The sequence below is a fragment of the Struthio camelus genome, chromosome 4, assembly GCF_040807025.1.
Source record: "Struthio camelus isolate bStrCam1 chromosome 4, bStrCam1.hap1, whole genome shotgun sequence".
Lineage (NCBI taxonomy): Eukaryota > Metazoa > Chordata > Aves > Struthioniformes > Struthionidae > Struthio > Struthio camelus.
The window spans coordinates 70,308,099-70,330,617 of NC_090945.1; the positions used below are offsets into that span (position 1 = coordinate 70,308,099).

The 22,519-nt window shown below is 37.9% G+C and overlaps 1 protein-coding gene across 4 annotated transcripts in view; it reads left to right on the forward strand.

Annotated features, from left to right (window-relative positions):
- Positions 1-569: 569 nt before the first annotated feature.
- The window catches only part of TAPT1 (transmembrane anterior posterior transformation 1), a 52,597-nt gene continuing 30,647 nt past the window's right edge, over positions 570-22,519 (forward strand). The window contains exons 1-4 of one of the 4 annotated variants that reach the window (XM_009673292.2): positions 570-689; positions 6,678-6,808; positions 11,544-11,662; positions 16,702-16,725. In XM_009673292.2, the coding sequence (XP_009671587.1) occupies positions 6,782-6,808; positions 11,544-11,662; positions 16,702-16,725 (170 nt within the window). In that variant the 5' untranslated portion in view covers positions 570-689; positions 6,678-6,781. Of the gene's footprint in view, positions 690-838; positions 1,182-6,677; positions 6,809-11,543; positions 11,663-15,920; positions 15,988-16,701; positions 16,726-22,519 lie in introns of those variants that run through there. The other 3 variants (XM_068943325.1, XM_068943326.1, XM_009673294.2) reach the window with 3 other exon arrangements.

Below are 22,519 nucleotides of genomic sequence, written 5' to 3' on the forward strand. Positions count from 1 at the left end.
TTTAGAACCATTAATGGCAGTGGAAATGGAAACCTTAAAACTATCCAAGGTCTGAAAAGTTCCTTGAGATACAGCTCTTTTCAACTAACTTAGAGGCTGAGTTATAGAGGAACACTATATGCACTGTAGCCTTACAGAAGAAGACTAAAGCACTCTTGTTTTCTCATGATGAGTGACTAAATATTAAGCTGAATGAAACTGGCCTCTGAGCGTGTGATAAGACTATGGGAAGTGAATGAGAAGTAGCTCTTGTACTAGAAATTCAGGCTGGGTATTTTGTTTTAACGCCCATGTGAATTCCCTCTTTAAGCAACTGCTTCACTGCTACCTTGAGCTCCCTGATTTTCACGTTCATCTCTTTCCTCTTCTAAAAACGCATAAGCACTTTGAGGCTGCAACAACTTTTTTCATTAATATGATCTCCGATTAGTCCTACTACTGCTCTTAGCATGCTGCAAGTAATTAATGATGTGGCCAGCCTCACGCTTGGGTCCAACACGTATTACACTTTAGTGAAATCCTGATGACGTTATAGTTAATAATTCACCTCTCACTCCTTTTCAAACCATGTTTTTATTTGCATGGCACTGTGTACGTTAATCATGTTACTGGCAACTGAACCTTTGCCCCAGTGAACTGTGACAATTACGCAGAACTTTACGAAAACAGCAGAGGACCCGCTAGATCAGGTCTGTAACGCAAGTATCTTTATGTGCCCCTCCGCGCCCACCGGCGCCTAGCAAGTTGGAGAGCCCAGGGCGGGGGGCCAGGGCTTAATGGCGCCTGCGCCGAGACAAGATGGCGACGGGCCGGCACTTGAGCGGCGGCCGGGGCGCGTCACTGTCGCGCGGTGATGACTCAGCGCCAGGGGCGCGGCGCGGCGCGCGGCTCGGGGGCGACGGGCGCGGAGCGGGCCGCGCGGCTGGCGGCGAACATGGCCGGTGTTGCCGACGCCGCCGCGCCGGGCAGCAGCGGGGACGGGCGGCGCGGCGGTGCCGCGGAGCAGCAGCAGGAAGGCGGCGGCGGCGGCAGCAGCAAGGGGGAGCCGAAGACTCTCTGGGCGAGCAGCGAGTCCCGGCCACCTCCGGCCGGCGCGGGGCAGCCGTCGCCGCAGCAGCGAACCGAGACGTTGGGTTTCTACGAGAGCGACCGGGGCAGGAAGAAGAAGCGGAGCCTCTCGGGTGAGGGGAGGCGGCGGGAGGGCGGGGGGCGGCCCGCGCCCTCCGCGGGGGCAGCCGTCGCGCCGGGGCCGGGGCCGGGGCCGGGGCGGCGGAGGGCGGGGGGCCGCCCGCCCCGGCTCGCTTCAGCCGGGGCCTCGGGGAAGTGCGCGGGGCCTCGGGGCTGCCCGCGGGCCTGCCTCGCTTCTCTTCCCCGCCTGCTTAAATTTAGTAAGTGAATTCACCCCTCCCGGTGAGGTAACGCTCCCGAGCTTGAGTAGTTGCGCTCTCACTTCTCGTACGAGCACGTTAATGAAGGGGAATGACAGCAGTGGAGTGTGTGCGTGCTGTCAGGCGGCGTGTCAGACGGTAGCTGTCAGGGTGTTTGTAAGTAACGAGGCTGCCCGCCACTGAGCTGCTGTACCCTGAGAGTGAAAATCGGGTTTATAGCCGTGGGGTTTGGCAAAGAATGCCTCCACAGAGCAAACAGTGCAGTGTTTTCCAGTGTGAAAGCATAGCAGTTCAGACCTAAATAGGTGGTGTGTTTCCTTAACTCCACTGTTGCGGTCCTACGCAGTCCCTTTTCACTTTCGTTCTTGCTGAAGTACGAGAAACACTTGTGGGTTAATATCTTTTGTTAAGTACACATAATTATAAATACAACGGTTCTCGCCTTTACTGCAGAAAACAATAGTGCTGTTAAAGTCTCCAAAGGATGTGCAGGTTAATGGAAGTCTTTTTATCTTAGTGTTGTTTACTAACTAAGGATTTTGTGGCGGGGGAAACAAGAAGAGAAAACATAGTGGCCGTTTCCGTCAGTCTTCAGTTTTCAGTAAAGACTTATGCTTGAACTGATTGTTCCTAGTATCTACAATGTAACTTTTAAAAACTAGCCCTACCTTTTTCACAAAAATAAATCAACCCCACCACACGAAAGCGGTTTTTGACTAAGTTGTAAATAACTTTATTAGCAGCATATTCTTAGTAGAACGGTTTGCCGAAAATGTGAAAAGTACCCAAAGAGCTGTTCGAGTTTCTAGACGTTCTTTCTGCTTCAGCATGGGCTTGGATCTAACACCACAGGCTGTATCGGGCTACACAAAAAAAATATATAATTTAGCTTAAATTGTCTGCCACAACTGAAAGCTTTCCCTTTAAGCTTGACAGGTGCAGTGTCAGTCTCAGGTTCTGATAAATGTATTGTATCACAGGGCTTGGAGCGTCACTGACTGCATTTCTGTGGTATTGATGAAACTGCTGTAATTCCCATGATTGTAATGAATTAGCTTGATTACAGCGTTATGAATTGCTTTGCAGGGGGGAAAAATGGTCAAGATGCGAGCTGAGGTGCCTGAAAGGTAGCTGAACAGATAACCTTAAACAAAAATTGATAAGTGGAAAATGCTCCTAACTAACTTCCAGCAACTTATTTTTAAATTTAAAGAATAGTTTAAAATCATTGGCTCTCTCTGATTCTTCAAAAGAAGAAAACACAAAAACAATACACTTCTTAAATAGCAACTAAAAATTCCTCATCTTTAACTGTAGCAATATGTCTTATACTACGTAAAAGTGGTGGTGGTGAGGTGGTTCGCTTTTTTTTTTCCCCAGGATGGTGTAAGCAAGACTTCAGTATTGTTTAGGCAAGTTGTCCAGAGGAGAAAATAACTGTTGTACGTGTGTTTAATACTATGCTATTGTTGTATTAACTTATCTAGTTGTTTATGGAAGAAGTGTATGTTTGGGATTGGTAGAAGTGAAGTGAGCACCTGAAACTGTAGCATTTAGGATTAACATAATGATAAGGTAACGATACAAACTTGAGGCACAGTGGATGTTACCTTAGGCAAGTGTTGCTCTCCATTTCTGGTTAATGGTTATCTATATGCTGAAATATGACTTAGGTAAATCATTATCAAGAGATGATTGAAGCAATGACTGTGGCCTCTTGTATTTGAAGAAGCCTGTGCTTTTTTTTGTGCTGAGGTGGGGAGATGGGTGAGAATAATTTGAATGTGCTATCTGAACAGTTTAATCTTAGGCCAAGGTCTAAAACTTTCTGACTGCAAGGGAGGGGAAATTTAAGTAGCTATTACAGTGTTTTCTTACTAAAAATAGCTTTGATAGCTGAATAAAGCAGCACTTTTCAGACGATTTATGTCTTTGTCCTCCCTTGGTCTCCCATCCTGTTCCTTTGTGTACAGTTTTTTTCCTTTCTACAGGATGAGTACTCGATTTGCTTCATAAACAGCTTTGCTGGCATAGCTCTAGGGCTGATGCTGAGCGGGAATAAGTGCTTCAGCAGAAGGTGACTGAGGGACTGTGTACTCCAATACTTCCCCTGTGACTGGAAAAAATTATTTACAATTGCAGTCTGAGGCTCATGTATTAATCAACCTCAGTCATGAGAGCTGATCAATTTAAGCTCGTAAGTCCAGGGTGTGAAAGAAAAGGTGGAGGCCAGGTGGAAAAAAAAGCTGAAAGCCAGGTGAAGGAAACTTAAAGATCATTTTGTTTTTTCCTCAGCAGTAGGCATATGAATGAATTTGTTTGAGGTAAGGTGGAGTGGGAACAAATAGTTCATTAGTTACTCCTTGATGGTTGGCCCTATACATATATTTATTCTGCAGGAAACATGAGTTGTTTGAGATGCCTTCTCTTTAACTTAGAGAAGGTTGTCTACCAGTGGTGTAAGAAAATGCCTCCGAGGAGTTAGAGTAGCTAATTTATTGTTCCACACCTAAGTTTATCTCATGGTAGTGTGTTTTTCTTTTTGTTTTGGTTTTTTTGTTTCTTTCTTTTTTTTTTTTCTTTTTACAAGAAAGGATATAGGAAAAACAAGTTCCAGGTGAGAATGTTATAAAGGAAGACTTCCAAAAATAAATTTACAAGAGGTCTGAAAAATAGTTTAGTGCTGTGAACTTCTATGTTTATTTCACTGGAATGAACTTTGATTGAAACTTTAAATGTCAATATTGGTTACTTTTTTACTACTCGCTAAACTACGTGTCTACTTCTGTTTCTTTAAGTACCTTTAAGACTCACAGTAGCCTTAACCTAATGGAAGTGGATCAGTGATAATAAAATGTAGAAACTGCTACCCAAGCAAATTATCTTGGGGAAAACTACCCAATTCACATAGTTTCAAACCAAATCACGGTGGAACTTACCAACGATGCATAACTAACCACTGATTAGTGAATTTAGAAGTATGGTCAATATTGGCAGAAGAACAGATAAACCGCAATACTAGACGCTCTTGGAATGTAAAAATGCAACTGCAGATTTCTGAATGCCCTTCTGTAATCCCCGAAAGTTCTAATCACACCGAGACAGTTCTGTGCGCTCTCCACCATAGGCAGTCTAGGTTATAAGCACACCTTGTCTCTCCTGCTTCTTTTATATGTCTTTTGAAGTTGGCAGTTTTGGGTGCACTGCTCAGACACACCGTCTACGCTTGCATCCATGTCTTAACAACAGTTGTAATCCACCCTGAAGGTTACTAAAGCTTTGGCTAAAATCTGAATTTACAATTTATCTGCTTCCACGTAGTAACTGCTGGGAGGCATGGTCTTGTCCCATGATAAATGCACTGTAGTTTACCACCTATCTCTCTTGGCAAATGATTTTCATCTTTTGGATGCTGTGTAAACACTAACACTTTCTTTTTTAAAATGCTAGTAATAACTAGAAATGTTAAACATTAGTATTGTATTGTCACTCCTAAAATGTTATGGCCAGGAGGTGGTGGTGATGTCGGACCATGTTGCTAAGTGTTGAACCTTAAGCACAACCTCCTTGTACTGAATTTTCGTAGCTTATGCTTTTTTTCCTTATTTCCTTTAAAAAGACTATTCTGCACTGTTTGCACCCCTGGCCCCCCCCCGCCCCCAACAGCCATATGGGTTGATTTAAAAACTTAAGTCAGCCTTCAGATTATTCACCTGCAGCCATTAAAATAAAAGTAACCCTGTTTCCTAATGTGACAGGGAGAGATGGGAGATGGTTGCTTTTGAAAAGTAGATGAGATAGGTGTATGACTTTGGATGCCTGAAGTGATGTGTTCAGGTGTTGTGTGATTTCTTTCTTTTTTCCTCCTCCTTCCACCTCCCCCTCCCAGTTGTTAGAGATCTGCCTCTTGTTAGAAAAAAAGGTTTGTATCTTGTTACTATGTTACATTTTTTGCTGTGGCTGAGTAGCTATGTTGGGTTATGTGACTGTTCTCAGTGGTAGTTCTCAGGTGTGTCTCACAAATGCTAGGGAATCTTTCATTATTCTGAACTAAATGATGTTATAATTCTTTTCTATGGACTTTTATGGAAGAACTCTTTTTAAGTCTTCCCATTTTTCTAGAGAAACCCTGAGAAATTGATTTGGAAAACTGTCATCCCTTGGGTGGTTTAACATACCCTCACTGTAAAGGAGACTGATGATCCTAAGTAAAATCAGCATCTGGGCCTGTAGTTCCGAAGTGGCTTAGCTTGTTTGAGAGCACCCTTACTAGAGATACCTGTATGGGCAAGAAAGGAATTGTAATGCCCAGTTGAAAGCTTGAGTTGACTTCAGTGAGCGTAAACACGAAGTAACTATGCTAGTGGACTTACTGAGCCACAATAAGCTACTTCAGTTTTCTTAAGTGGATCTACTTGAGATGTTGAAACTCACAAAAGACCCGAGTATAATCTGTGAGTGGCAGTGGTGCAAGCAAAGCTTCTGAAAAGTTATTTATATAACAAATTCCTTGAGCAACAAAGTCAGTTATGTTGAATAACTTACTAGCTTGGGCATTGTTTTAAGAGCCTCTAGCAAGAATACAGAGTGCTAATCACTGTCTAAATATGTGTGTGGATTTCGTAAGGAGTACTCCTAACTGGAAAGGGAGTGCTTTGAAAGTGTCAAGTATTTCTGTAAGCTACGCAAACTGAAGGTATTTTAAGTTTCTGCAACACTTTCTGAGGAAAACATCCATCCATACGTGCTTGATACGGCCTTTCAAGACCTGAAAGGCCGTGTTTTCATCAATCAGAATGCTTTTACAGTTTATGCACTGAGTGACTCGAAGTTGCGTATCCGTGAACATTATAATCTTGCAGAAAGCTTTTTTAATAAAGAACAAGTTGCTGACGTTCCTGAGAGAAAATAGGTTTAAAAAAGTCAAAAATAAGAGCTCAGTAAATTTAGAAATACTGCCAATGTAAGGGCCAGAGCCACTTAGCACATCGCTATTCAGTATAGCTTTTTTGGCTAATGTCTTGGAGTAATAAATTGTCTGATGAAAATGATTGGCTGACAAAATTAGCTTATTTTCCTTGTTGGGAAGGCTGGGGGAATGGGAGAGGACAGGATTCTCATATAGGTGGTTCCTTATCAAGTTATTTGCCATTCTAGTTGTTACCAGTGAAAACCTGTGGGGTGGATGTGGTGTAACCGAAACACGTAGCAAGTAGCAAAAGCATGGCAGTCGTCTTTCTCTCTGGAATTAATGCCTGAAATATCTTCTACTTATGTTCCCAAATATAGATCTTTCATTGCTGAGGTTCATCAGTGCTGAGCTAACGAGAGGCTACTTCCTTGAACACAATGAAGCAAAATACACAGAGCGGAGGGAGAGAGTGTACACATGCATGCGAATACCAAGAGAACTGGAAAAGGTGAAGTATTCTGTAAGACTTACGTTTTGATTGCAGGTTAAATCTAGTATATGAAGTTAAATGAATATTTACTTTTCAAACACTTCTACTACAAACATCACCTACAGTGATTGTTCTTCAGTGTTAGTGACTTAAACGTTTTTTTTTGTTCTTGGTTGTTTTGCCTATGTTTGCTTGTTGCTGCTGGCAGCTGATGGACGCTTGTTGATGGTATTGGCAGAGACAAACATTACTAACTTTCAGGTCCAGAGGATGATAAATAAATTCAAAGACACCACTTCCTATATTGTTTATAACTGTTTGAGCCTGTAAGGAATGATCAGAGGAAAGCATCTAAATGTAAAATGTAATTTTACATTAAAAAAACATTATTTTAAAGTCTTTTCTGATCTTAAAACTGAAGATTTCAGTTCTTTACAAGTAAAGATGAAAATGCAGTGGAGGAGGGAGGAGGGTACAATTGCCTTTCCTTGCGTATGTCCACCTATTGGAGGGATCACTTGACTGTGTGATTCGAAAGGCTGCCTGATTGAAATGAGGCATATAAGATCCTAGGAAAGGAAGGGGAGAACTTTCTTAATGAGTTGTATTGTTTACTACCTAGTAGTATAATTACAGAGTAAGAATGTAAATTATAATTGGAGTGAGAATACACTGAATAAAAGTGATCGGAGCCTAATATCAGAAGACATGCCTTAACACGCGCTTATTGCATATACATATCCTTAGAGATGGTGGAAGTCTATTTGCTTTAGGGATTCTAAAGTGTCTATTTCTTGCAGGGTGTAGTAATTACTCGAGAATAAATGGTATTCATTCTAGAAACTTCACGCAAGTGTTTCCACTACCATCTTTTTTTTTTTTTTTTTTTTTTTTTAAGAGTGCGGTTTAGAGAATAGGCAAAAATATTTGCTGTTGGAGAGAATAATAACAGCAGACAGAATGGAAGAAACAGGCTGATGTAATAACCAAAGCTTGTGTGGGAACAAACATTATCGTTCCCTCCTCTGCCCCCTAAGCTGTGTAGCTATAGAAAAAACTGCATATGCAGAGAAGTACTACTTTGGATTACTGTCTGTAGTAACTTCTTAGGGTAACTTAAGCAACAAGGCCATTTATTCTGAATGAAGCAGTGGCAAGACTTGAGTTTGAAAGAGGAGTGGCAAAGCACTTGCCACTATTTCAATGCTTAAAAATACATACGCACCAGGACTTAATATGTACGTACACACAAGTTCTTGGTTTTCTGAAAGAGGATCAGAAATGGCAAATGTTATTTTAAAAATGTTGTCTATTAGTCCATTTTATGTGCAACTTCCTGTATTACAGTAAAAACGTCATGAGCGATTATCTTGGATCTTACTCTAAAGCTTCTCCCAAATATTGAGGGGGAGGCCATAATAAAATAGTGGCAGAGAACTACAGATGGAAAAAACAATTCAAGTGATAGATTGAATTGAAAGGTAGAAATAGAAGTGACAATTCTGGGCTTAAAGGGAACAAGTGAAATGATCTGAATCGTTCTTCCTTTAGATGGATGGTTTTTTTCCTGGGTTTCTCATCATTTGAGAACATACATCCCAGAATATATTCGGACAGCTAAAAATACGTAGGGTTTGCTGTAAAACCTCCAGTTTCCTGAGATACTTATTTTTGATCTTATTTTAGTGACTGGTTAAGTTAAAAACACCCCCCCCACACACACCAAACAAACTGCAGGTGCTAGATGCTAAGAGATGCGTTGAAAGCAACTGTCTTTATGATATGTATGCATGTGACTCATTGCTAGTTCTCTATTAATTTGAAATAGTCTGTTTTTCAACCAAATCATTATCTGGGATACACTGGCAATAGATTAAATATAGATTTGTTACAAATGCATTGAGCTATACTTAAAGTTGCAATTAAAATCTGGTGCTCCAGTCTTGATCATTACATTTGGCATTGGCACAGTGATGTTTTGCAAGTTGATCATGTATTTGGTGTATTTTCCAAAGGGAGCGGTTCAGTAAATGCTCTTTTTGTTGCTTTGTTTTTGTTGGTAGCCTTAAATTGATTATAACTTTTCTGACTTGCACTGCAACTTGTGGAAGTCTTAACCAGAGATGCCTTAGAGATTTAAAAACCAAAGAATAAACTTAACGCCGAACAAATCAGCCATGTTAAGCTGTCGGTTTGTCTCTAATCAAATTAACCAGTGGTGCCTGCTTATTATAAGTCCATGCTTCACTGGTAACGGTGAGTAACGGAGTAAGTGTTCTTTCTGGACTGTGGCTCTGTGTATATAGCAGTACAGTGCTGTGCAAAATATCTGAAATTGGAAATTTAACCATGTTAGTGCATCTTCCTTTCCAAACACGGTGAATAGACATAAGACTTTTCCTAGATTTTCTCTATGCTGATTAGCTTGAGTGGAAGTGTTTTAAGCTGGGAATTCTAAAAGAGAAAGTCTGTAGTGTTTATCTTCTCTTGCTCTTTTGTAATTGTTTTTTAAAGGTATGTTTAAACAAGTGAAAAAAGGTTATTTAGAGGACACAAAGATGGAACTACTAATTCTTACTGAGATAGGAAAGTTGAGTTTCTTACTGTTAATACATATTTAAAGAAATGTCATGAGTTAAAGTTCTTCATTTATAGCAAAGTTTTAGGTATGAATTTTTTCCCTCATCTTCCCAATTTACTACTTTTTACAATTGCACTTTTAACATCTTCCCAAAGAGGCATGAGGGCTTTAGAATAAAGCACGTGGATAACTTTTGATTTGGTGCTGAACAACCAGTGATTATGAACTCCTTCCTTGTAAGCATGTCTCAGGGGCTGATAGTAAAAAGGATACTATTTCTATTTGTGTTTTTGCATTCTTAATCCCTTTTTATGTAGAGAAGCTAGACGTTTTGCAATATTACGCAGTACCTCTGCTGCAGCTTCTTCTGTGCTTACAGTAGAAGCTCTTTGTTGTGTCAGGCTATTTACACTAAATGAAAAGCTGTTTCTTATCCTGCTGTCATGGGGAACTTTGGGCAATTGATCTTGAAAAATTAGTCTTCGTGTGCTTTTACTAAAATACGGTTGTGATGATATAAAATCTAAAGGCTCTGTAGAAGTTGCTATTAGCTACTCAATGTAGTTTATAGAAGCGAGTGAAGAATTCAACATTGCTAATATTCCAACAGGCAGGTATTAGAGTGCAAGCCAAGTGCTATATGCTGAAAATTGGGAAAATGAGGACAAGTGATAACTGCAGATACTAACGTAAGCTTGTAGAATGTGGAAAAAATAGTCATTATACTCGGGCAAAGAATAAGTCTGCATCTAAATCAAAAAGAAAATGCAGAGTCATTTTCTGGGTTTTAAAAATGCCATCAAAGAATACTGCCAGTGCTGAAGGAGTGAAGATCAGGGGGGACAACGTAATGCAGTTCTGTTATCGGAGTAGATGCCTGTTTGGTAGATGTAGTGTTATAAAGGAAAGCAACAGCTCTGACTGTTTTCTTGTACCTGAAAGCCCATCATCTCGTGTGGTTTGCAGATATATTGGAGTAATTCTGTAGGATTCCTTTTAAAATTACAAGGATGTGTGAGGGAGAAGAGTGAAAAGCAGGTGTTAGTGATTTATTAGCCCACCGAATGTTCAGCTGGCAAATGGGCAAGTGGGGGAAGAAGATGTTTTAGAAGTCAAATATATTGTGGCAGATATTTATAGAAACAAAAGTAATTTAATTTACTTGTGTTTTGGGTTACTGGTATGTGGTAGTATGTGTCGCTCTGCCCCCCCCCCCCCCCCCCCCCAGCCCAGTGTCTACCATCAGTATTTCTTACAACGTGAAAATGCAAATCTCTCATGGGTATCTAGGCCACCTTAGAAGTTGCTAGTCTTAACTGTGTAGCCAGCCAAGCATGCCTGCTTATGCAGTTTTCTTTGCGTTTAAAAAACAAAACAAAAAAACCCCTTAGCTTCTGTTCTGACAGAAACACAAAAGCTTATGCCCAGAGTCCCATTCAGGTAAATTTTTGATTTTTTTTTTTTTTTTTTTTTTCCCAAAGAGTAGAAAAAGAAGCAATGTTTTCTGAGGATAGTTAGGTGTGACTTCTGATTACAGAACTTAGGTCTAGATTAATTATCATAGAGTTGTTTGGTTTGTGGCTGGTAATGAAATGGCTTTAACTGTTTTGGGAGCTCACTCTTAATTTAAATACTTTATCCTTAATTTTTATAAGCAATATTCTCTGCGTAAGTTTACCTCAATATTTTAGATTCCTCTCTGTGTGAAAGAAAGGTGGGTAGTCACTGAAGGGAAACCACCACAGCTGCAATTAGGTGTGCAGTAGAAAACTAAAAGCAAAATCTTTGAAAAAAAAGTGTATTAGAAGGGATGTATGCCTAAGATGGCTATGCACATATGCAAACAGCTCTACACGTTTTAGGTTAAAAACACTAACTTTTATAACCTTAGAGGAAAGTTACAGTTGGTGATTGAGCTGCGGTCATCAGTTCAACTACTGAATAGACTTTGAGCCATAGAAGTCTGCACATGCCTCTTCTGTTTGGACCTTGTGGAGCAGAATTCTTGCTGAGTAGTCTTCCAAGTGCACTGTGTCTCTTTACAGTTTAGCTGATTAGATAAGTGAGAGTATTGTGCTTATCTGATTAATTGAAGTCTTATGTAAATGTGTTGTTGTATGAAAAGCTCTTTATAAACTACTAATGTACTTCTGTTTTATTTTTGTAATCTAGCTGATGTTTTTTGGAATCTTTTTGTGCCTGGATGCTTTTCTGTATGTGTTCACCCTGCTTCCTCTGAGAGTTTTTCTGGCCATGTTCCGGTTCCTCACTCTACCTTGCTATGGCTTACGGTAAGTTGATTTAAGAGGAAAGTGTTTATATCCTTAAATAATGTTTCTCTGCTTGTTATCTGTATGCTTAATTTTATGGCTGTTAAGTGCTGTTTGAACTAATGACTTCTACCACTGTAGAACGGAAGTTTTGGTCTAAACCAGCCAAAGCAAAGGTGGTGGGGTGGTACCTTATGCTTTGCCACTGGTCACCAACTCTAATCGTTGTTTCCTTCACATGCAGCAGTTTGATAACAGTGGCCCTTAGGCACATTGAGGTTAGTTAAGGACACAATGTAACCTTGTCCTGTAGTTTTATACTTATAACTAACCTTTATTTCAACAGTATTTTAGGTTTTCTTAGGCTTTTGTTGATGCCTTCTTACAGCCCTTTCAAAGGAGACTTTGACGTACAATGTCGAAACAGAAGAGTTTTTTTCCCTTTACCAAAAAGGGTTTTTCTTCCTCCCACAATAACCTTTGCCTGAAGCATAGCCCTATAAAAATGTGTATTTTTTATTTTTGTTGTTTTTGTTTTTTTCCCCTTCAAAGAAGCTTGGAAAATAGTAGGATGGAATTACTAAGTAAGATAATTTTAACAGATTTTTAGAGGTCATAACCCGTTGCTTATTAGCTCAGCTGAAAAAACTGAGAAACTTGTTAACCTGTAGTGTTCTTGTCTTGGCTTTGTGGCACAGGAATCGAACAGTAGAATTAATTTCCTTGATAGAAGCCAGCACTTCACCTGAAACCTGATTATGCACATTTTTGTGTAACCTGAAAGAACTGCAATCCTTATATTGATGTAATTTTTCCTTGAATAAATAAGGACTTTGAGGCTTTCATTCTGGACTTCCACAGACTTTAAGTTAATATGTGGTTGCTGATGTGTGGAGTCTTTTTATTGAGTTGCTTGCATTAGCATTATGAATATGATCTCTCTTATATGTGAAATTTTTTAAATGCATATTTTAGAACGTATCTTCTGATTAGAGGAAAAGATAATCCAGTTGTGTGACAAAGGCTATTTTTAAAGTATTGTCTTAAATTCAAATGTGTTTGTACTTGGGTGCTGCTTAAAATAGACACTAGATGGCAGTCTATGACATTTATTATGCTGTTAATTTTCAGCTGAATTTACAAGGTTTTCAGCATGTGAAGAGGTATTTCCTTACTGTGTCCTATAGTATGGAACAATATGATGGCTATTCAGTTCTGACTCGACCAGCCAAATTATGTGCCTGCTTGCAAATGTGTGTATGAATGATATTGCTAAAATTTTAAAATTCAGGTAAACTGGATTTTAAAATATCATTTGGGATTTGTTTTGTAACGTTTTATAGTTTACATACAAACTGTGTTCTTCCTCGCTTACCAGATTTACAGACTCAGCTTTGCTTTTGAAAAGTTTTCTGTTCTTGCTCATATTGGGGTCTCAGATTTTTTTTAATCATGATTACTGGTTGGGGGCACTGTTGAATTAACTGAAGAGAGCAACACTGAAAAGATTATATGTTATGTGTGTGTGTGTGTATAAAATATATCTGTATGTTTATATATAAATATATATGCGCATATACATATCCACTCACAGAGTTACAACCTAGTTGGCTTACTTGATGGTGTTGCTGAGATTGTAAGGCAGGATAGACTTCTCTTTAATTTATTCAACTTTACTGTGCTAACTTTAAATGTTACAGGTAAGAGTCAGAGAAACTAAGACCTTCTTGAGTGAAGAAAGTTTTGGTTTGGTGACAGCTCTTGAAATAAATTCCTCTTGTGTCGCAGTTTCCTGAAATGTTCGTGAAGTCTCTTTCCCTAGAACCTTTTAACTTACTACTTGGGTCTCTGTCTAGTTTATTAATGTTTTAGAGCTGATGATATAAAGTGTTTGCAATTCATGTTTATTGTATGTAAAGAAACTCTTTCAGGTGTAATGATTCATTTTTCCAAACGTTTAGAGTCTGTACTTTGCTTTTTCCTTTTTTTCCTAGTTATGTTTATTTGATTTTTTTGGGGGGGTGGGGGGAGGGGGCAAAAAAAAGATTTGAGCTTTTTTATTTTCAGAAAATAATTTTTTGTGTATTTTTAACTAAATACAATTCAACAGGTAAAACATCTATAATTATAAAAGGTACTGACAAATGCAGGTGGCTGATTATCTCTGAACTTGCCCTGCCTCACAAATGTCAAGTGAGTGAGAGAGATGACTGGTTGTTCTTCAAACCTGCCACATCATATTCCATTCTGTGTAGTAAATAAAAGTGCTCCTCCCTTCATCCTGCCTTTTTTCTCAACATCTCAGTGAAGTGACTGAGCAGGGTGCTATCTCCTTTCCGCTTTGTTCTTCATTTTTCTTTTCCTCACATCACTTTCCTGCTCTCTTCATCCTAGAAGAAGGTTAATATTACCCTTGATTTCTTTAAAGAGTAAAAGCACATTCTGTGTAAACTGGGCTAATCCCTGTTTATGGTATTGTGGGCGGCATTTAAAGGCAGGTGGGCAATGGATAGCCTCTCCTACCTGTGTTTTAATATTCCGTTTCAGAGAGCTCTCTGACAGAGGACAAGGAATAATATATCTTGATATGTCTCCTTTTTCTGGATAGGCAGTATAAGTGCTTCAGTGATTTGACTGCTAAAATTCCTCATCACTTGATCTCATCTTTTTGAGTAAATAGAGTTCTATTTGCTTACTGGAGCTCTACTGCTTAACGTAGCTATTTTACAGAGGCTTAAAACAACTGAGCCTCAATGTGAGGATGCCTAGAGTCTATTGTGAAGCAAACTGTACCCTGCTGGTCAAATTTGTCATGATCAGACTGGCAGGACTTAGTGGCTGAATCATCCTACTGTGGTGCTTTCGGCAGGTGAAACATCATTACTGCTATGCTCTATAAATAGCAGGGTGCTCTCTTTAATTTAACTTTAAAAAAATCCAGAAAATTGAATGATATCAGGAAAATAATATTCCAAAATAACAACAACAATTCAAACAGCTCTGCTATCTGTTCCCCCAAGTAATGGAAAGAACTCTCCTAAATTTGATTGTCCTCTGCAAATCTTATCATATCAATCCTCATTAAGTTAAGATATTCTTTGACAACTCAAAGCATGTACTTTGGAAAAACAAATCTAAGGTAGAGAGATGTGGACTTGCTGGAATTCTCTTCAGATTTAGTCATTGCTGAGAGGTTCCTAAAACTTACCCCTTAGCCACCTAGTGGCTCATTTATACATTTAGGATAGCTTTAGTAAGTCAGAGTGAGAGATTCTGGGGAGATTGTCTGCTTTTTTTTGAAGAACTTTAATATAGTCAAAATCTTGCTCTTTTTTTTCCCCCTACACCAATAAAAGCTCTTATAAGAATGTAGAAAAGCTTCTATATTTAAAAAAAAAAAAAAGCGAACACCATGATGTGAAGGCTAAAAATTGTTAGTGAAGACTGAAAGGCATTCCCATTTAATTAAATTTGTAGACACTTTTCAGCTTATCCATAAAATGACTAAAGACTTACGCTTCGGAAAGTGAGATTTTTTTAAACAATTCTGACTTCCTCCAGAAAACACACAAGTAGATTATGAATCTTGAATTATGAATCTGAATATGTGAAGAAACATATTATATGTGAAGAAACATTCTTAGAATGATTCACAAGACCCTTGCCTTTAGTCTGTGCGGAATTTTTTATGTATATATATATATATATAAAAAAATACATGTGTTTTATGTTGTCATTACTCTTTCTTCTCCCTGAAATAAGTGGATCCACGTCCCGGTGGCAATAATTTAGTAAATTTTAGTTGTATTATATGCATCTGTTAGATTTCCCATTGCCCTCCTGTGAAGCTACAGATTTACCTTTTCCAATAGGAAACATATAAAGCAGCATTACTTGAAGAAGGAAACTTTAGAAAGAAGACCCCTTAAGAAAAAAATACTGGTATTCTTATTATGGACATTATATATAAATAATCACATTAAAAAAGTTGGAACCTATGTTGCACACTTAGTCCCAAGCCTTATTCTTTGTTGGGGGCTATTTTTACTGTTGAAGATGTACATTTCCTATTGTCTGGTAAAGTTTGGCGGAAAAAATAATGCACTTATTCACCAAAATGAATTCACCATTCCACCAAACGGAAAAAGGCAGGTGCATTCAGTAGTGCATTCAGCATTTTCTGTAGTAATCTCGGATCAGGTGTTCCTCTTTCCTCTCCATGCTAGTGCATAGTGTAGCAACATTACAACCTTTTCTTTCTTTTTTTCTTGTAAATCAGACCGAAGGGAAGAGCACTTTCACTTCCTTTATAGGATGGAATGTGGTGTCACAGGGATTCCTCCTTGGTGAGTAAATCCTGATTTTTTTTTTTTTTAGTTTTTTTTTTCCTGTCCCCTTCCATCCCCAGGCTATCAGCCAAATTCACATCTACTTGTAATCAGTAAGCAGACTGATTACAAATGAGTAGCATAGTAGATTAACCAACATACTTTAAAAGAGAAACCGGCACTTGATATTCGATGCCCAGGATGTTTGTAGCCCTTTACAAGACAACGTGAGATTGGCATACTTTCTTATATGGCTTAGCTTCACTGTGGAAATAGCTTGTGATCTTTTAAAACAAACAGATTTAAAATATTGTTTACATAGAGTGCATGTGTACCTGTTCAGCCCAGTTAAAAACAGGAAATCTTGGAAAGATCATAGCCCCTGCTGTAAATGGTTTATAGTGCCTTGTTAGACTTTCTTACATTTATTCTAAGTAATATTTCAGTGAGGTTCATAGCTATGTTTTATGTATGCTTCATTTTTAAGCATTTTTTTATAGCGCTTAAACTGGAAAATTTTGGGGAGCTTTCTAAAAATTCTTTGCCAGGTATCTTAATGTAAGACTCTAAATTGATTCTCTGCACAATAAATACAGCACTTTAAACTATCCTATGTTCATTGCGGACTGCAGTTATAGCTGATTCTTCATTTATAAAAATAAATGCTTAATGAAAGCTGATTCGAGTTGTCACTTATTTGAAACCTCATTTTTTTTATTTGTTTTGAGACAGCTCTCATGGGGGCCTAACAGCAAGGTTAGTTTTTTGTTTCATTCTTAGCATGGTCTTGTGCTGTGTTGTGTGCATGTCGAGGTTCCTTATTGTTTAAAAAATGAATTGCCGTTTAATATTGGCAAATTTGGTTCTCCGTTTCTTAGTCTTCATTTGGGACACTTTTATCAGCACTAAGTCTGTATTTCCAAAAATTTTGTGATGGTGAAGTTCTGCATACTGTGGTGGGTTTTTTTTTGTTGTTGTTTTTAAAGTAATGTAAGTCTCAGCCTAAGGATTAGATTTGATCACAATAGCTTTTTTTCCTGAAGTCAAACTTAATTCCAAATTTGAACATAATTGGAGGAAATAGATCATTTTGTTCATTTTAAAAATTCTTGGAATATAACTATATGTGCAAGCATGCCTTTCAAGCAAACTTGCTTGGGTTTTGCTTTCCCTGACATCTCTACTTGGTGTACAAACTGAAAAATAATATCCTCTTTTGTGTTAATCTGTTCATTCTTGATAATGCCTCATATAAGATTAGGAACTTGTGATACCACAGCTCAGTAACGAAGGTGTACATTGAAGGATTGAGGCTCTGATCAAGACTGACTATATATGTAAAACAAAAAATCATGGACAGTTTTTGATTTTCATGCAAATACCACTTAAATGAAGAAACAAACATCTAAGCATAGCTGTTTGAATAGCTGGTTCTTTTATCCATGATTGGATTTAAGTATGTTGATAAGTATAATCCTCCGTTTGTCGTTGTCTAACTTCTAAAAACAGTGTTTGATATTGAATATCAAATAAGATTAGAAAAAATTTGCACTGAAATACTTGCTCAAATTTGTAACCTTGGTGCTAAAACACTTTGTGTTATTAGCTAGACAAGCCTGTTTAAAGATTTTTTTTTAAGTAGGGTGAAGTACAGCAAGATTTCTAGAAATAACACTTAACCCCCTGTATGCATATATATGTTTTTTGTAAAATGTCAAGTTCATGATTTTGATTAAAGTATCAATCTAAATCATTATCGCAATTATGGTTTATTCAAATCTGTAAACTCTTCTCTATGGCATTCATATTGGAAATTTTATCTGTGATAACTATGAAGGAGTAATTATTTAGAGTAATCTGAATTTAGGTGTGGCTATATTAAAGGAACCAATTAAAAATGAAGACATCCTCTTGATGTTCTTAAACTGTAAAATTAAACGAGAAAATATATTGATTTCCTGTTGATAACAATTCATTTTACATTGCGGCTGGAAAACTATATATAATCAAACTGGCAAAGAACTGAGTGGCAGAAGGCCTGAAAAAGCAACAGTCAGTCAGTTATATGATAGCAAAGGACAGTCTGTGCAGAATTAAGTGTACAGCAATATATGCAGACTGCTTATACATCAGATGCTAAAGTAACTGAGTACTCAAACGGTTCCTTATTTCGCTGTAGGCAATATCATGAAAACATCTGGTTCACTGCAGTGATAGTTGCTGGAAAACATACAGTAGGCAACTGTGATAAGATTTTAGTCTGATATGAGGCTTTGTAGAAGAACAGCTTCAGGTATATCCTGGAGTGTATCTTATGTTCTAGATTGTTTAACCACTTTTATCAAAGTCTTGCTTATTGAATTTAAATTATTTACACCTGATCTTGGGTTTTTCAGAAGCGAGTTGATTATGTAACTCTCACCTTGGAATTGCTTGTGACTTGTAACTTAATCAAGCTACGTTTAAGTAGAATGTTATTAAAATACTTCACTGAATGCTAAGTAACTGAATCATACAGCTGTTGGAACAAAACAGGCTTTGGCCGGGCAGATGCCGTACACTGAAAGCCTTGGCCTTTTGTGCTGCTTTAATAACGATAGAGGGAAAATATTGTGAAACCAAACATTCTCTTCAGTTGAAACGCAAACATTATGTATTTGTAACTGTCTTCAGAGCACCATTTGTATGATCATATCCCTTATGAATGTTGAAACCTAACTTTTTCCAGCCAGTAGATGGAGATAGAACTCTTTCAGTAGCGTATGAAATGCCATGTAGGAACTTGAGCGTGTCAGACAGGCATACCTTGACAATGACAGTCAAGTAACTACTTCCTTAAGCTTTGACTTGTCCATGGAGGCTGCTCATAACAAACACTTTTGTGTTTTGAAACTTTTTCTTCACTGGGTAGCTGTTCTATGTGTATATTGAAATAATATATTAACCTGGCACCTTTGTGAGATTTGGAGTGAATTTTATTACAAATGTCACGTGATCATGCTAAAAATTAAAATGTTGTTTGTTCATAAATATATAGAACAAATCTGTGGGTAGCAAGACTATTTGGTATTTTAATTGTAGGGGTATACTGAGGTTGTCTGTAGAATGACAAAATAACTTTCTCTAATTTTTTATATGGGAAGTTGCTTTCTTTTCACTTAATATACTTATTTTTAGTAAGGACTCGTTACAGATCGCATGATTTTATAAATGGAGAAAAAACTTAAGATTCATACATTTTTCAAAATGCATTTCAAGGTGGAGAGACCATAAACTGGGAAGTTTAATAAAGAATGAATATTAAACCTCAAGCTTATAGTGTTCAGAAAAACCACTTTTGCTAGAATAGGCAGCTGTTTTCTGAATTCCTGACTGATGCCAGTCAGCGTACTGTACAAGTTTGCTGTGCAAGTCTGTGGAGTTGGCTGCCTCAGACACAGCACGACAAAGCGTTGGACTGCGCACTGTCCTTTCCGTTTGTTAACTGGCCAGGCTGAAGCAGGAGCCTGTGATGGTGTAATGGGGAAGTATAACCAGAAGACTTGCACCTTGCTTTCTTGTGTGAAAAGTAGTAATGAGTTTGTATATTCCTTAAGCTTGCAGTTGTATAATTATATTATTTGGAGACGTAAGGATTTGTTCCAGTGGACATTTTTTGACAATTAGCATGCGTAACTCTAAAGGTACCCAAAGGCCAAGTAATTTGAACATCTTATTAAGTGTGTGCTGTAGAGCACTGAAATCCTTCCTTATGTTTTTCTGTATTGTCTTAATTTACTAATTAGTATTAAACAGTGACAGAAAGTTTATTTGTAGGCTGCTTCATGGAGGAATGGTTGGGCTATCTTATGTTTAAACAGCTCAGTTTATTTAGCGGTGGTAATAAAGCAAGACAAGACATTTATATAGCAGATAATGTAAAGAGTGGATGAGTCTTGCTTTTCTTTCCTATAAACAGACTTTGTTTGAAGAAGTTTAATTAAAGTTAATTCCTTGGTAGTCTAGTACAGCTAAATGTGATAATTTGAGGCTTAGCATAATGAAATCACTTGTAGATTTTTTTTTTGTTGTTTTGAGAAGAGCATCTTAGTATGACTTAGATCAAAAATGTTAAAAATAATAATGGGACAAAATAATTAGGTGAAAAGAGAAATCTTTTATCTTAATAAAGAGCTTCTGAAGGACAATGCAAGTACACTGAATCCACTTATTTATTGGCTTGCGATGTGTGGAAGTCATGATTGGAAAGATACTTAGCTGAATAAACAGCCCAATTGTGAAACAACTCACTTAACTCATTTCTAGAATCCAGTAAGATATTAGAAGAAATGCGTCTTGGACACGAGGCTCTTTAGATATCATCTTTCAAGAGCTAAGTCACAGTAAAACTTAGTTCACAGTATTATTTCACTTCTGTATCCTCACTGTGTCTCTGGGATAGCTTTGAAGGAAAAGACCAGCTGCTTGTCATAGGACGATAGATTTTTATAGTTTTATCTTTCATAATAGGAACAGTTCAATATAAAATAAAAAGGCTGTCATTATTTTCTTTATTCCTTGTTCTCCTTTTCCGCTCAGAAGACGAAAACAATAACTTTCATGTGAAAACTCCCCTTCTTATTCTGTCATCCTTCATGCACAACTGCTCATATCTGTTCAGTGATTTCTGAATTTCTGCAGTAGTTCAGGACTGTCCAGTTTTTACCTCTTCGTTCCCTTCTTTCAAGCATGATTTTGAAAGTAACATCAGAACGTATGCTCTCTGTTTCTTGTCTGTGCCTGGATCTTTGTATGGTTATCATAGCTTTGGACAATACTGACTTTTCTCCTCAATTTTTAAGATTCCATAGACATCACTGATGAATACAGCATTACCAAATTGTATGTGATACTAATCAAGAAGCTACTTAGTGTTCAAGATTGTTCTGAAAGTACTTTTCAGTGGTGGCACTAAGTGCAAGCATAGTTAACTGTATTAGTGATGACAATGCATGGAAATGTGTATTGAGGAAAAAATGGATGCAGAAAATATTGTGCCAAATGAGTTCGCTGAGACTTTTTCTGGCAGTGAGGCATGAAATCACGTTGGCCTGCGTATGTGTATAAATGTACTAAACAGTTTCATGGGAAGGATGGGACCAATTTGTGACAAATATAGGTTGAACCAGTGTAATTAGTAGGTATATGGAGCCTGATTATATACTAAAACAGTAATGTTCAGTGCTCACTGAACAGTGGCTACATCAGTTCATAACTGCAGGCTTTGCAGCTATTTCTGTATATTTGCCAAAAAGGTGACAAATCTGTTAGGCTTAATCCATTTACTTGATTTCCTTGTCTCTGTGGGAAATAATTATCCCTATGCTGTATTATATTCGGAGCTACACCTGAAAAACCTTTTGTAAATGTTATTAATTTTCTTAAAGCAGAAAAGGATCCTGCTGCAGTAGAAAGGAACAAGAAATGCTTTTATAGGTTTATGGAGTAGTTGTAGTTAGTATCTCTTAATCAGAAGCATGTTAGTTGTAGACTCCAGATTACTTGCCTGGTCAATATAAAGGGTTTTCTTAAGTGTGTCTTGCAGAAGATCACTGAAATAGATTTTTAAATGGCAGGAGGGATCTTGTTCTTTTTCACTTTCAAGAAAGCAATTTCCTGTAGTCTGCCCTTGCAATAATCCCTTAGACCAATTGTGGGTTAGAGATACTGAGAGCTTAGGCTCTTCTGTCATCAAACTGAGAAAGTTAAAACTCTAAGGACGTTTTGGAGAGTTCTCTTAATGTGTTTTGAAAGTTGTCACGACGTAACTGTTCGTTCCACTTCTCATGTGGGTGGCTTACTGCACAATTTTGAACGGAAAACTAACTTTTTTTAGTTAAACTTTGAAAAGGATCGATAGGATATTTACTTAAGTTTTTATAGATCCTTCCCTATTACAAGACTTACAAGAAACTAATAAAAAGTACCTTTGAAGACTGAAAAGTAAAATTCACTGAATATTTTATTTGGATGTATTCTGTGCCTCAAAAGCTTAATTTCTGCAAGGCACAGCAATCGAGTGCATGTGGTTTGACCCTTTTGGGCAGTCTTTGAATCAAACCATAATAATAGCTATTCAGCTTGTTCTGTACCCAGTGTGTTTTCAAAATACCTTTCTTTGCAGTATGTGGAAACTTTATATGGTAGTGTTCTCCTGAGTTAAATTTCTGAATTGATACCACATTCAGAAGAGCAGTTCTGCCCTTAATCATTTGTAATCTTATCTCTTTAATTGTCTTCAGCTGCGGTGGTTATTATTTACTTTTCCTGTGTTAGCTTTCCTCAAGAGAGGAGCCATACTACTGAAGCAGAAGAGAGTGGTAGGGTTAACAGCACAGAATAACTGTGTCCCTGCTGCACTGTGGTTTTGAACAACAGGAGACCTTGAGTTTTATCCTGTGCATGCAGAGCGGCCAGCTAGCTCGAATGTAAAGCACTAACTCAAGAACAAGATTCCTGTGTGTTGAATGATGGACGTAGCAGTGTGAAAGGCCTTCGGAGAGGAACTGCA